The following is a 16,370-nucleotide window of genomic DNA, read 5'->3' as shown; positions in this document are numbered from 1 at the left end:
GTGTGGTTGGTGTCATGTGGTGTCTTGCGGTGTGGTTGGTGTCTTGCGGTGTGGTTGGTGTCATGTGGTGTCTTGCGGTGTGGTTGGTGTCATGTGGTGTCTTGCGGTGTGGTTGGTGTCATGTGGTGTCTTGCGGTGTGGTTGGTGTCATGCGGTGTCACGCGAAGTGGTTGGTGTCATGCGGTGTCACGCGAAGTGGTTGGTGTCATGCGGTGTCACGCGAAGTGGTTGGTGTCATGCGGTGAGGTTGGTGTCATGTGGTGCCTTGTGGTGTGGTTGGTGTCATGCGGTGTGGTTGGTGTCATGTGGTGTCTTGCGGTGTGGTTGGTGTCATGTGGTGTCATGAGGTGTGGTTGGTGTCATGCGGTGTCACGCAAAGTGGTTGGTGTCATTAAGGTGTGGTTGGTGTCATGCGGTGTCACGCTAAGTGGTTGGTGTCATGCGGTGAGGTTGGTGTCATGTGGTGTCATGCGGTGTGGTTGGTGTCATGTGCTACCCCTCTCTACTCTATACTCTTACTACGTACCACCTATGAAGTAAAGATTTTTTGAACCCTCCCACTGCCCAAATGTTTTGAAAAGAAAGTTCTTTCTTTTTGTTGTGTGTACTTCCGGGGTTACATATTAACACGCACATGCGTTGTAGGTTTTTTCCAACTGTTTCTGATTGATTCCACTACTTTTAGAAAATCCATTGTTTATGCTACAAAAATCTGACATGACGGTACTTTTTTGTGTTGACTACGGCATCATTATAAAGTGTGTAGTGAGTGACTGCGGGTGTGTATACAGGTGTGACTGCGGGTGTGTATACAGGTGTGACTGCAGGTGTGTATACAGGTGTGACTGCGGGTGTGTATACAGGTGTGACTGCAGGTGTGTATACAGGTGTGACTGCCGGGGGTGTATACAGGTGTGACTACAGATGTGACTACAGATATGACTACAGATATGACTACAGATGTGACTTCAGGTGTGACTACAGGTGTGACTTCAGATGTGACTACAGGTGTGACTTCAGATGTGACTACAGATGTGACTTCAGGTGTGACTTCAGGTGTGACTACAGAAGTGACTACAGATATGACTACAGATATGACTACAGATGTGACTTCAGGTGTGACTACAGATGTGACTACAGATATGACTACAGATGTGACTTCAGGTGTGACTACAGATGTGACTACAGATGTGACTACAGATGTGACTTCAGGTGTGACTACAGATATGACTACAGATATGACTACAGATGTCACTACAGATGTGACTACAGATGTGACTACAGATGTGACTACAGATGTGACTTCAGGTGTGACTACAGATATGACTACAGATGTGACTTCAGGTGTGACTACAGATATGACTACAGATGTGACTTCAGGTGTGACTACAGATGTGACTTCAGGTGTGACTACAGGGTACCGTCTTCTGGATTAGAGCTGTTCTAAAAATATTCTGGTTATTATCTTCCCCACATGAATTCCAAGTACAATGTCATGAATAATACAGCCTTGGACTGGAGCCAGCTGAGTATGAAGGAATGTCTAAAATATGGCGGCAGCCTGCTGGGGAATTCCTGCAGTTACGTTCCTGACCTGGCGCTCATGTCCTTCATCCTCTTCTTTGGGACGTACTCCATGACGCTGACACTGAAGAAATTCAAGTTCAGCCGATACTTTCCTACCAAGGTAAGTCCTGACTGAAGGTTGGATGAAGCGTTCTACATTCGTTCATTGACTACCAGTTACTGTGTAGACCTTATCCTTGCACATGGTACTGACCCCTGTCTTACCTGTCTCCTCAGCTGCGCACCCTGGTGGCTGATTTTGCCATAGTCTTCGTCATCCTCGTCTTCTGTGGTGTGGATGCGTATTTTGAACTGGAAACCCCAAAATTGCATGTTCCTAATAAAATTAAGGTTGGCCCTCTTGTATCCTTCTGTCCATTCCACTCTTGTCAATCCTTTCCACTTCACCTGACAACCTGCATGTCAATGTGGTTTATAAAGTAGTCACTGGAAATAGTTTATTAGAACCAGTTACAGGTCACATGGTACTCGGCAATAGTTGTCTGTTCTAACAAGGGCAAAGAGAATGTGGGGAGGCATCTATCCTACTATACGGGAGGGGGAAGTCAGGGGGGACCATATATCCTACCATATGGGAGAGTATGGGGGGGGGCAACTATCCTGCTATACGGGAGGGGGAAGTCAGGGGGGACCATATATCCTACCATATGGGAGAGTATGGGGGGGGGCAACTATCCTGCTATATGGGAGGGGGAAGTCAGGGGGGACCATATATCCTACCATATGGGAGAGTATGGGGGGGGGCAACTATCCTGCTATACGGGAGGGGGAAGTCAGGGGGGACCATCCAGTCCTACATATGGGAGGGGAAGTGAGGGGAAACCATATATCCTACCATATGGGAGAGTATGGGGGGGGGGGCAACTATCCTGCTATATGGGGGGGGGGGGGGGGATTGAGGGGGGCATCCATCCAAACATATGGGTGGGGAATAGAGGGGAAACCGTCTATCCTAACATATGGCAGTGAGAAGGGAGAGGGAAGTGAGGGGGGACCATCTATCCTAGTATATGGGAGGGGGAATTTGGGGGGGGGGGGTCCATCCAAACATATGGGAGGGGGGAGGGAGGGAAAACCATCTATCCTACCATATGGGAGAGTATAGGAGCAGGAAAGGAGGGGGGACCATCTATCCTACTATAGACATTGGGGCTCATGTTTCTTCTACAATGACATTGGAGTTTTTGTCACCAGATTACTGATAAATATGGCGTAGAAAGTTTTTCTTAGAGGCTCAATCAAGGGAAATCATGGACAAATATTTGGATATGTTTCTCAGCTTGGTCTTTGATATGATCTACTAACTGTCTCTCTATTACCCTCTTTCTCCTTCTCTTTGGTTCTTGCTGCTTTCTTAAGCTTCGTAAACTTATTAGTGACTTCTCAATCTTCATGTCCATTCTGCTCTTTGTTGGTCTGGACATGCTCTCAGGATTAAATACTCCTAAACTACAAGTGCCTACCGATTTTAAGGTAAACCCCCTCTTCATGTTATGATTAAACCAATGCATGCTACGGTGTGGTACCCCCATTTCCATCTACTTTACCTTCTGCTTGGCTTACCATAATATCAACCTGCCCAAAAATAGAAGAATAGAAGTCATCAGAAGAAAGGCGTCGTTTCTGCATTATGTTCATATTTAGAGTTTGGAAACCATTGTGGTGGTTCTAAGTGCAAAGCTTCTATCACATCAACATAATACAAGACCTCCAAATGTCCCTGACCTCCAACCTATCCCTATCTGTTAACCTAACCCAAAGACTTAACCAACCTCCCACCTGAGCCCTGGCACTTCACTGATCCCCTAAAATTACCCATTTTCTCTAATACTGCATGTTAACACTTCAACCCTTAACCCAACCCATATACTTAACCAGATCAGAACATTTGACTGTAACAGTTCACCAGCCCCTAAAACAACCTGTATTATAATATTGGAAGATACCCCAACAGAGCAGTAAAGAAACATCAGCTCCCTGTAGGAGAAAGCGTCGTATAGTCACCTCCATGATACCTGTGTCTCCTCCTTCCCTCTCCATATCATTGTTTTTGGTATTTTACATTGGGAAATTGCAAGCCATTAAGTCTTCACAGTTTACACTTAACAATCACACTTTCAGGCCGGAGGCCACTTTACTCTTAAAGGCCCAGACACTTACAGAAGGACCGTGTCTCTTCTCCAGACACTTACAGAAGGACCGTGTCTCTTCTCCAGACACTTACAGAAGGACCGTGTCTCTTCTCCAGACAGTGGCTAGGTCTATTCCTAGCTGCCCCAACATATGACTCCGAACCACTTAAAGAAGGCATTGCTGAGCAAGCACTTAACATCACCGGCTTTTCTGACGTTTCAACTCCACACTTATAATTCGATTCAGTCATTGGGCACACAGGGAAGCCACCATACTTTGCAAGGCCTTAGTGACCATAGGCTCGGTCCATGGGCGGGACTTCAATATAGAGACCATCCCTCTAAATGGGGAACATGAAGTACTAACTCTTCCCTCACTACCAAGTCCCTCATCGCTTGCCACCGTCACCCCTTCCTCTGTCAGCTGGCTGCTTCTCCTTCTTGTTACACCACCAAACATCTGCAACCATAAAGTCTGACCGGAAAGTCCACTTGCAATTTATAACCTCGAGACTTAAATTGGTTAGAATTGTTACTGCATAGTTACTCTTCTTCTTAACCTGGAGGGTAAACCATGGCTTGCTCCCAACCCCCACTTCTTCTGAATACACCCATTAGTAATAAACATAAGTTCCTTAGAAGTATTTCAAACCAGGAAACTTCTTTCTCAAGAATCATCTTTACTGTTGAACATGTTGAGGAAGTTTATATTACATAACAGAACAATTCCAGCATACTTTAGACCCTCCAGGCTGTACAATGCATTGGGCTATATTGCCGTTGGCTGATCTCTGCCCCCTCCTATAGTGCTGGCCCATACCTGGTTTCAGGCAAAGCTATCCACATGTTTCGTCAGGATTGGTTTCATCAGGAGACAATCGGCTGTCCTACTAGAATCAATAAAGTAAAGTACTATTTTGGTACCTTTAAAATCCCGAAACTTTGGAACAATTGCTCCATGAAAGGCTTGTCTGTTCTGTTTGTGTTCAAAGTCCATCTAGGATCCAAGCTCTCTCAGCGGAGACAGTTGTGTCCCTCTTATGTACAAACCTTGTTCTGTCACCTGATTACAGATGAAGTTGAGATCTCAGCATGTTCCTGCATTCCTTTCTTTCTGATCTTTAACGTTTTCTTGTTGAGTTAATTTCCCGGTAGACATTTCCTGTGTTCTTCTCCTACCAGCCTACACGTCCAGACCGTGGTTGGTTCGTTTTCCCATTTGGTAAGAACCCCTGGTGGATCTATTTAGCCAGTGCATTGCCTGCTCTGCTGGTGACCATTCTCATCTTCATGGATGAACAGATCACCGCCGTCATAGTCAACAGGAAGGAGCATAAGCTGAAGGTATGGCTTTTTCTTTACAACCAGTTCAATCCATGGAACCCAGAGAAATGAACTTCTCTTATTGGCTCCCATTGGAAGCATTTTGTTTTATCTGATAATTGCAAGAAAGACCTGACGATCTTGGCAGCGATTCAGATCGGTCTTGTCTCCTCTCCACACTTTCTGTGTTGTCTCAAAGAGTTCTTCTAGTTCTTATCCTGGAGCGCAGAACGATATGTTGTGGAGATCTCAGAGTGGGAATGGTTGAGTAGTTTAGCAAAAGACAAATGGGCAGGGCTGACACCACCCAGTCCACAGAAATGTTGTGTGCTGTCAGCCTGCAACAGGACTTAGTTTTTGAGTGCATTTCTAGCAGATTGAAAGGTGTATTCTTGCACTTGCATGGTCTGAAAAGGGACAAAATACATAGAAAGTATTGGGACGCCTGCCTTTACACACACATGAACTTTAATGGCCTCCCAGTCTTAGTCCGGAGGGTTCAATATTGAGTTGGCTCCGCCCTTTGCAGCTATAACAGCTTCACCTCTTCTGGGAAGGCCGTCCACAAGGTTTAGGAGTGTGTCTATGGGAATGTTTGACCATTCTTCCAGAAGAGCATTTGTGAGGTCAGGCACTGATGTTGGATGCGGGCCAGTCAAGTTCCCCCACCCCAAACTCATTCATCCATGTCTTTATGGATCTTGCTTTGTGCTCTGGTCTAAATCATTTGGTGGAGGGGGGATTATGGTGGGGGGGGGATTATGGTGTGGGGGTTATTTTTCAGGGGTTGGGTTTGGCCCCTTAGTTCCAGTGAAGGGAACTCTTAAGGCGTCAGCATACTAAGACATTTTGGACAATTTCATGCCCCCAACTTTGTGGGAACAGTTTGGGGACGGCCCCTTCCTGTTCCAACATGACTGCCCACCAGTGCACAAAGCAAGGTCCATAAAGACATGGATGAGCGAGTTTGGGGTGGAGGAACTTGACTGGCCTGCACACAGTCCTGACCTCACCTGGATAGAACACCTTTGGGATGAATTAGAGTAGAGACTGCGAGACAGGCCTTCTCATCCAACATCAGTGCCTGACCTCACAAATGCTCTTCTGGAAGAATGGTCAAACATTCCCATAGACACCCTCCTAAACCTTGTGGACGGCCTTCCCAGAAGAGTTGAAGCTGTTATAGCTGCAAAGGGCGGAGCCAACTCAATATTGAACCCTCCGGACTAAGACTGGGATGTTATTAAAGGTCATGTGTGTGTAAAGGCAGGTGTCCCAATACTTTTGGTAATATAGTGTATACACTGCATACGTTTTATTTGTATTTTGCCTTAACTTATGCTTTAATTATATGACATTTATCAGTGTCATATTTATCAGTGTTTAGAGCTTTTTTTTTCTTTTCAGAAAGCCTGTGGGTATCACCTGGATCTCTTCTGGGTCGGCATTCTGTTGGCCGTTTGCTCCTTCATGGGTCTTCCTTGGTATGTGGCAGCAACGGTCATCTCCATCGCTCACATTGACAGCTTGAAAATGGAGACGGAGACCAGCGCGCCCGGAGAACAGCCGCAGTTTTTGGGAGTGAGGTGGGTCCCTTACACACTTATGTTATAGACGGAACTTTGTTCCTGTAGGATCATTCGTATCCTTTCATCTACTGGAGGTCTTTCACCTGGAGGACCTGCTGAGTAGGTGGACATTCAGAATTGGCTCCAGCATGCACTGTATCTCTAATGTAGCACCTCATTGCCCACCCTTCCCGACAACTCACCCTGTAAGTGTTGGAATGTTTGGTGCCTCCATGTCCCCTTTATGGGTGGAGCTAATTCCAGTAATATGGATAACACAACAAAAAGGTCCTCTGCTTTGAACACTGCTAAGGTAAGCCTGGCTCCATGTCTCCGCATGTTATGGTCTGTTGGGAACATCTGACAGAAGCTTCTGTGGAAGAAGAACTCTAACCTTGAATAATCTTTTCCTCCAAGTAAGATCCAGGACTTTGGTTTTCAATGGCCATGTTCAAAACCTCAACAAAAGCAGCTGTGAAAAGTTTCATCCAGAGGGAAGTTGGTGTTTTATCATTGAAACCACCGGTAATCGGTGATAACAAGCAGGGCCGCCATCAGGGGGGTACAGCCGTTACAACTGTAAGGGGCCCCGGGGCCCGCCCAGGCCAGAAGAATGCAGAAGTGCATTACAGAAATGATCTCTGGTAGGATGGCCCCTAGGCAAGCCCTGGGGAATGTTGGTGGTCAGGCTGGGGGGGGGGGGGGGGGGCAGGTCTAAAGCTGTGTAAGAGGCCCAAAAATTTCTGATGGCTGCCCTGATAACAAGTGTAGAGATGCCAGCATAAGCAGTAGTGTCCCTCAACTACTATTTCCTACTGCTGGGCTGTAATCATCCTGATATAAATATTTGGGGCCCCTTCCTCCTGGGCATTTACCGGGCTGTGTGTCGGAGGTCTGTGTGTCAGAGGTCTGTGTGGTCCATGTGCATAGCTCCCAACTGTCCCTGATTTCGAGGGACTGTCCCTGATTTGGAACAAAGTCCCTCTGTCCCTCATTCTTCCTCATTTGTTCCTCATTTTGGTCTGATCTATATAGATTTATATAAAATGCACTTTGTATCTATTAAAAAGTGTTTCCAGTGCTAAACCTTTCATCTGATTTTTAATTTGCTGCATTTGTAAATTCCAAAAGCCAATATAAAGGAATAATAGTGGTAAAAAAAGCACTTGTGGGTTTAACCAATCCTGTTTTTTTTGTACAATTCTTCTTTAAGGGGGCGTGGCAAGGGGGTGTGTCCTATGCCTGCATACTTTTGCTGATAGATGTCCCTCATTCCCATCTCAAAAAGTTGGGAGGTATGCGTGTGGTCTGTGTGGTCTGCGTCTCCAAGGCCTATGGCTGGGAAAGGTTTGTGCTGCCGTGTCGGACTATCAATGGAATGATGTGTCCTGGAGAGCTGGGGGGACATTGTGGGGGGTTCATGTCTACTTGCTCCAGAGGGTATGTGTGCCGTTTGAAGCTACTCTACGGATTGAAGAGTAGAGTGCTGGTTTTCAGCTTGAAGGCCCTTTCTTCTGAGGTCTTTCTAAAGCCTCTCCCCGAGTTTATTGTGCCTAATGAACTCTGTTAAACTTGCCTACTTTTTCCACCAACAAATAATCAATTATTCTGCCCGGAGTATTGAGAAGCCCGGCCACTGAGCTGCCTGGGGGTCCCTAACTGCCTCCCGGGGCTAAAGGGGTGCTACATAAGGGAAGCTGTCAGGGTGAAGGAAGGCTCTGGAGCAGATTTTGCACAATGGTCTCCGGAGTCAGCAGAGACCATCGAAGAATGTAGCAGCATTAACCGTTACAGAAGGTTCAGGTATACAATGTTTGGAAGACTGTCAGGCTGGCCGGAGGATTTTCCGGCCAATAGTTGGGTGTCTTATGAAGGAGGTTGGAACCTCACATGTGCAAAGCAAAAGCAGGAAACTGCTGAACACTGCTAAGAATTTTGTAGAATTTTGGAAGAAGCACCTGAAGAAACTTCTAAACCTGGTGAATGTTCCCCCCAGAGGGAGAGGCGGAGCTGGAAATCTGGATGGATGTGGAGGGTATCATAGGCCTGCAGTAGCTGAATGTCTGCAGAATGGGAATGCTGAAGGAATGAATGACTATGACATGTGGAAGGAGCGAAGGCGTTTTCCTGAGAGATTATATTATGGATTTGGGAATATAGAGGTTCAATCTACTTCCACTTTGTGGATATCAGAACTCTCATTATGACATCATTTATAGGAGGTGCTGCTGGATAATGAGCAATAAGGCGGCTCTTCCTGCCTAAGTATTTTCATAAAGGTAGTCGAGGGTTAGGGGTGGCCCATCTCTGTGATGGGGAGGGGTAGATGTTCATCCAGGAGCACCTCAGTGAAGATTGATGATAAATACCATGGAGGACCTCTGCTAGGTGTATAAGAAAAGTTTAACTTATAGAGGTCCCCCGAACAGGCCAAGAACGCACTGCCATTGGAACCCATTGGGAAGAGCTGTAGTCTAGGAACTGACCTTCCCGTCCTTCTTTTCTGGGATCCCAAAGCCTTTGGACAATTATGATGATTCTGGCTTCTGCAGGTTATAACCATAGTTCCCCTTGAAGCTACAAGTCACCTATCATATCTAGTATATAGCAATTGTAATGGGACAAACAGTATCTGACAAAAGTAAGTACACCCCTCAGTGACATTTGTGTAAATCTTTTCTTCTATCTTTTCATGTGACAACACTGAAGAAATGACACTTGTCTACAATGTAAAGTAGTGAGTGTACAGCTTGTATAACAGTGTAAATTTACTGTCCCCTCAAAATAACTCAACACACAGCCATTAATGTCTAAACCGCTGGCAACAAAAGTCAGTACACCCCTAAGTGAAAATCTCCAAACTGGGCCCAAAGTGTCAATATTTTGTGTGGCCACCATTATTTTCCAGCACTGCCTTAACCCTCTTGGGCATGGAGGTCACCAGAGCTTCACAGGTTGTCACTGGAGTCCTCTTCCCCTCCTCCATGATGACATCACAGAGCTGGTGGATGTTAGAGACCTTGCGCTCCTCCACCTTCCATTTGAGGATGTCCCACAGATGATCAATAGGGTTTAGGTCTGGAGACATGCTTGGCCAGTCCATCACCTTTACCCTCAGCTTCTTTAGCAAGGCAGTGGTGGTCTTGGAGGTGTGTTTGGGGTGGTTATCATGTTGGAATACTGCCCTGCGGTCCAGTCTCTGAAGGGAGGGGATCATGCTCTGCTTCAGTATATCACAGTACATGTTGGCATTCATGGTTCCCTCAATGATCTGTAGCCCCCCAGTGCCGGCAGCACTCATGCAGCCCCAGACCATGACACTCCCACCACCATGCTTGACTGTAGACAAGACACACTTGTCTTTGTCCTCCTCACCTGGTTGCCCCCACACACGCTTGTCACCAGTCTGGTATTTATATATTGTGGGGTCACCAGTCCTGTATTTATATATTGTGAGGTCACCAGTCCAGTATTTGTATATTGTGGGGTCACCAGTCCGGTATTTATATATTGTGGGGTCACCAGTCCGGTATTTGTATATTGTGGGGTCACCAGTCCGGTATTTGTATATTGTGGGGTCACCAGTCCGGTATTTATATATTGTGGGGTCACCAGTCCGGTATTTGTATATTGTGGGGTCACCAGTCCGGTATTTGTATATTGTGGGGTCACCAGTCCGGTATTTATATATTGTGGGGTCACCAGTCCGGTATTTGTATATTGTGGGGTCACCAGTCCGGTATTTGTATATTGTGGGGTCACCAGTCCGGTATTTATATATTGTGGGGTCACCAGTCCGGTATTTGTATATTGTGGGGTCACCAGTCCGGTATTTGTATATTGTGGGGTCACCAGTCCGGTATTTGTATATTGTGGGGTCACCAGAGCTCACAACCTTTCCTCATAACTAAGATCCTCCAGACCCTTTATTAGCTTTGTTGCCCTTCTTTGTACTCGCTCCATTTCCAGTACATCCCTCCTGAGGACTGGTGCCCAGAACTGGACAGTATACTCCAGGTGCGGCCGGACCAGAGTCTTGTAGAGTGGGAGAATTATTGTTTTATCTCTGGAGTTGATCCCCTTTTTAATGCCAATATTCTGTTTGCTTTATTAGCAGCAGCTTGGCATTGCATGTCATTGCTGAGCCTATCATCTACTAGGACCCCCAGGTCCTTTTCCATCCTAGATCCCCCCCGAGGTTCTCCCCCCAGTCTATAGATTGCATTCAGATTTTTACAACCCAAATACATTATTTTACATTTTTCTACATTGAACCTCATTTGCCATGTAGTCGCCCCTCCCCCATTAATTTGTTCAGATCTTTTTGCAAGGTTTCCACATCCTGCGGAGAAGTTATTGCCCTGCTTAGCTTAGTATTGTCTGCAAATACAGAGATTGAACTGTTTATCCCATCCTCCAGATCGTTTATAAACAAATTAAATAGGATTGGTCCCAGCACAGAACCCTGGGGAACCCCACTACCCACCGCTAACCATTCCGAGTACTCCACATTTATCACCACCCTCTGAACTCGCCCTTGTAGCCAGTTTTCAATCCATGTACTCACCCTATGGTCCATGCCAACGCACCTTATTTTGTACAGTAAACGTTTATGGGGAACTGTGTCAAATGCTTTTGTAGAATCCAGATACACCACGTCTACGGGCCTTCCTTTATCTAGATGGCAACTCACCTCCTCATAGAAGGTTAATAGATTGGTTTGGCAAGAACGATTCTTCATGAATCCATGCTGATTACTGCTAATGATATCGTTCTTATTACTAAAATCTTGTATATAGTCCCTTATCATCCCCTCCAAGAGTTTACATACTATTGATGTTAGGCTAACTGGTCTGTAATTCCCAGGGATGTATTTTGGGCCTTTTTTTAAATATTGGTGCTACATTGGCTTTTCTCCAATCAGCTGGTACCATTCCAGTCAGTAGACTGTCAGTAAAAATTAGGAACAACGGTCTGGCAATCACCTGACTGAGTTCCCTAAGTTCTCTCGGATGCAAGCCATCTGGTCCCGGTGATTTATTAATGTTAAGTTTCTCAAGTCTAATTCTAATTCTGTCCTCTGTTAACCATGGAGGTGCTTCCTGTGTTGTGTCCTGAGGATAAACACTGCAGTTTTGGTTACTGAAGCCCCCGGATTCACTCGTGAAGACTGAGGAGAAGAATAAATTCAATACCTTTGCCATCTCCCCATCCTTTGTAACCAGATGTCCTTCCTCATTCTTTATGGGGCCAATATGGTCTGTCCTCCCTTTTTTACTGTTTACATACTTAAAGAATTTCTTGGGATTTTTTTTGCTCTCCTCCGCTATGTGTCTTTCATATTCTATCTTAGCCATCCTAATTACACCCTTACATTTCTTATTGCATTCTTTATAAATTCTGAATGCTGATGATGATTCCTCAACCTTGTATTTTTTGAAGGCCTTCTCCTTTGCTTTTATATGCATTTTTACATTGGAGTTAAGCCATCCAGGACTTTTGTTCGCTTTTTTAAATTTATTACCCAATGGGATACATTGGCTAATGCCCTTATTTAATATGCTCTTAAAGCAAACCCTTCTCTCCTCCGTATTCTTTGTTCATAAGATTTTATCCCAATTTATATCTTCTAGCAAGGTTCGTAGTTTAGGGAAGTATTATTTTCCCCTTAGCTTCATCCCTTTGGAGCTCTATTCATAAGGATTCCACCTCCTCTCTAGCTCCCTCAGTGATGTCATCTCTCACATTCACTTGTACATTATTCTTGATATATAGGCATACCCCTCCCCCTTTTTTACCCTCTCTATCCTTGCGGTATAGGGTATACCCTTGAATGGTTGCCAGCCAATCATGAGAGCTGTTGAACCAGGTCTCTGAAATTCCAAGAAATTCCAAATCCTCCTCGTACAACAGTATCTCAGTTGTCACATGAAACGATAGAATAAAATATTTACAAAAATGTGACTGAGGGGTGTACTTACTTCTGCTAGATCCTGTAACTCTGCAGAGGTTTTCGGGAGTCGTGGCACTAAAGTAACATCATCTGAAGTGAAATTTATATTTATAAGAATATTTCTTTTATCTCCCCAGAGAACAGCGAGTGACCGGGATCATTGTGTTTGTCCTCACCGGAATCTCCGTCTTCCTGGCTCCCGTTCTGAAGGTATCTTTTTCCATTTTCATTCGGGTTCATTTATTAGAGCAATACAAGTACCAGAGACCCGTACAGATCAACCCAACGTCCCCCTTGACCCATACAGACCAACCCAACGCCCCCATTGACCCGTACAGATCAACCCAACGTCCCTCTTGACCCGTACAGACCAACCCAACGTCCCTCTTGACCTGTACAGACCAACCCAACGTCCCCCTTGACCCATACAGACCAACCCAACGCCCCCATTGACCCGTACAGATCAACCCAACGTCCCTCTTGACCCGTACAGACCAACCCAACGTCCCTCTTGACCTGTACAGACCAACCCAACGTCCCCCTTGACCCGTACAGACCAACCCAACGCCCCCATTGACCCGTATAGATCAACCCAACGTCCCTCTTGACCCGTACAGACCAACCCAACGTCCCTCTTGACCTGTACAGACCAACCCAACGTCCCCCTTGACCCATACAGACCAACCCAACGCCCCCATTGACCCGTACAGATCAACCCAACGTCCCTCTTGACCCGTACAGACCAACCCAACGTCCCTCTTGACCCGTACAGACCAACCCAACGTCCCCCTTGACCCGTACAGACCAACCCAACGCCCCATTGACCCGTACAGATCAACCCAACGTCCCTCTTGACCCGTACAGACCAACCCAACGTCCCTCTTGACCCGTACAGACTGACCCCAATGCCCCCCTTGACCCGTACAGACCAACCCAACGTCCCTCTTGACCCGTACAGACCAACCCAACGTCCCCCTTGACCCGTACAGACCAACCCAACACCCCCCTTGACCCGTACAGACTGACCCCAATGCCCCCCTTGACCCGTACAGACCAACCCAACGCCCCCCTTGACCCGTACAGACCAACCAAACGTCCCCCTTGACCCGTATAGACCAACCCAACGTCCCCCTTGACCCGTACAGACCAACCAAACGTCCCCCTTGACCCGTATAGACCAACCCAACGTCCCCTTTGACCCGTACAGACCAACCCAACGTCCCCCTTGACCCGTACAGACCAACCCAACGTCCCCCTTGACCCGTACAGACCAACCCAATGCCCCCCTTGACCCGTGCAGACCAACCCAACGTCCCTCTTGACCCGTACAGACCAACCCAATGTCCCCCTTGACCCGTACAGACCAACCCAACGTCCCCCTTGACCCGTACAGACCAACCCAACGTCCCCCTTGACCCGTACAGACCAACCCAACGTCCCCCTTGACCCGTACAGACCAACCCAACGCCCCCCTTGACCCGTACAGACCAACCCAACGTCCCCCTTGACCCGTACAGACCAACCCAATGTCCCCCTTGACCCGTACAGACCAACCCAACGTCCCCCTTGACCCGTACAGACCAACCCAACGTCCCCCTTGACCCGTACAGACCAACCCAACGCCCCCCTTGACCCGTACAGACCAACCCAACGTCCCCCTTGACCCGTACAGACCAACCAAACGTCCCCCTTGACCCGTATAGACCAACCCAACGTCCCCCTTGACCCGTACAGACCAACCCAACGTCCCCCTTGACCCGTACAGACCAACCCAATGCCCCCCTTGACCCGTACAGACCAACCCAACGTCCCTCTTGACCCGTACAGACCAACCCAATGTCCCCCTTGACCCGTACAGACCAACCCAACGTCCCCCTTGACCCGTACAGACCAACCCAACGTCCCCCTTGACCCGTACAGACCAACCCAAGGCCCCCTTCATCCATTCAGAGCCATCAGATCAGTGAATGGTGATTGTTTAATGGAAGTCACCCCTCCTCCCCCCCACCTTGTCATTGTGGAATATCCTTCCCTAAAACGCTCCTTTCATACCAGCGAGCAAAGGCGAACATTTCTTGTAGAATTCGATGGAAAAGAGGAATCCGGACAATGATTGGGGAGGTGAAAATGAGTAACTAAATGTCACACACACAGCGGGTAAAATAAGCATAGAACACGTCACCACTTTTCTAGGTGAATCTATTGGTAAAGGTGATATTGACATGAAATGTTCCCCACATGTCGGTGACAATCCATCCAATCCATACATGCAAAGACACCAAAACAAATCTGTTCAGAAATGAAGTTCTGCGTAATAAAATGGAAGGACACAGAAAAAGTATTGAACACATGAAGAAAGGGAGGTGCAAAAAGGCTTGGAAAGCCAAGACACCAGCTGAAATCTATCAGTAATTAGAAAGCAATCCTTCCCCTTGTCTGTGCAAATTAATATCAGCTGGTTCAGTCTCACCTGATGGTCTATAATGAGGTGTCTCATTACCAAGGTGTCACACAAGAAACATCTCATGATGGGTAAAAGCAAAGAGCTCTCTCAAGACCTTTGCAACCTTATTGTTGCAAAACATACTGATGGCATTGGTTACAGAAGGATTTCTAAACTTCTGAATGTTCCAGTGAGCACTGTTGGGGCCATAAACCGGAAGTGGAAAGAACATCATTTCACCATAAACCGGCCACGGCCAGGTGCTCCTCGCAAGATTTCTGACAGAGGAGTGAAAAGAATTATCAGAAGAATTGTCCAAGAGCCAAGGAGCACTTGTGGAGAGCTTCAGAAAGACCTGGAATTATCAGGTACACAATAAGTAATGCCCTCACCCGCCATGGCCTGTATGACCGCTCACCACACAACACTCCATTGCTGAAGAAGAAGCTTGGTGAAGCTCGGTTAAAGTTTGCTGCACAACATTTAAACAAGCCTGTGAAATACGGGGAGAATATAGTCAGCTCAGAGAAGACCAAAATGGAACCTTTGGATGCCATAATACACTCCATGTTCTGAGGTCACATCACCCCAAAAATACCCCCATACCAACAGTGAGGTTTGGAGGCGGGAACATCATGGTGTGGGCGGGGCTTTTTTTCAGCAAACTTCATATCATTGAAGGAAGGATGAATGGTGATAAAAATCTGCTGCCATCTACCAGGATGATGAAGATGAAACGAGGGAGGACATCCCAGGAGGACATCTCAGGAGGACATCCCAGGAGGACATCTCAGGAGGACATCCCAGGAGGACATCCCAGGAGGTCATCTCAGGAGGACATCCCAGGAGGACATCCCAGGAGGACATCCCAGGAGGTCATCTCAGGAGGACATCTCAGGAGGACATCTCAGGAGGACATCTCAGGAGGACATCTCAGGAGGAAATCCCAGGAGGACATCTCAGGAGGACATCCCAGGAGGACATCCCAGGAGGACATCTCAGGAGGACATCTCAGGAGGACATCCCAGGAGGACATCCCAGGAGGACATCCCAGGAGGACATCTCAGGAGGACATCCCAGGAGGACATTCCAGGAGGACAATGATCCCAAACACCTTCAAGATCTGAAGACCAAAATCCCACCTGAGCAACACATGCGACTAGTTCCTCCATACAGGACCCTGCTTGTTAAAGCCATCATTACCAACAAAGGATTTCAAACCAAGTATAAAATACATTTCAGTTAGGGGGTTCAATACTTTTTCTGTGTCCTCCCATTTTATTACACAGAACTTCATTTCTAAACGGATTTGTTTTGGTGTCTTTTTTTTTTTTTTTAATTGAATTTTGCAACAAGAACAAAAG

The 16,370-nt window shown here is 46.8% G+C and overlaps 1 protein-coding gene across 7 annotated transcripts in view; it reads left to right on the top strand.

The window, feature by feature from the left end:
- SLC4A5 (solute carrier family 4 member 5) overlaps window positions 1-16,370 on the top strand; it is a 241,374-nt gene that overhangs the window by 184,437 nt on the left and 40,567 nt on the right. For 6 of the 7 annotated variants that reach the window (XM_073618224.1, XM_073618223.1, XM_073618221.1 and 3 more), the window contains 5 exons: window positions 1,487-1,687; window positions 2,947-3,060; window positions 4,902-5,063; window positions 6,450-6,628; window positions 12,701-12,773. In XM_073618224.1, the coding sequence (XP_073474325.1) occupies window positions 1,487-1,687; window positions 2,947-3,060; window positions 4,902-5,063; window positions 6,450-6,628; window positions 12,701-12,773 (729 nt within the window). Of the gene's footprint in view, window positions 1-1,486; window positions 1,688-1,803; window positions 1,918-2,946; window positions 3,061-4,901; window positions 5,064-6,449; window positions 6,629-12,700; window positions 12,774-16,370 lie in introns of all 7 variants that reach the window. The other variant, XM_073618222.1, reaches the window with a different exon arrangement.

The sequence above is a fragment of the Aquarana catesbeiana genome, linkage group LG03 (assembly GCF_042186555.1).
Source record: "Aquarana catesbeiana isolate 2022-GZ linkage group LG03, ASM4218655v1, whole genome shotgun sequence".
NCBI classification, from domain to species: Eukaryota; Metazoa; Chordata; class Amphibia; order Anura; family Ranidae; genus Aquarana; species Aquarana catesbeiana.
This window is presented reverse-complemented; position numbering and strand designations above follow the sequence as displayed.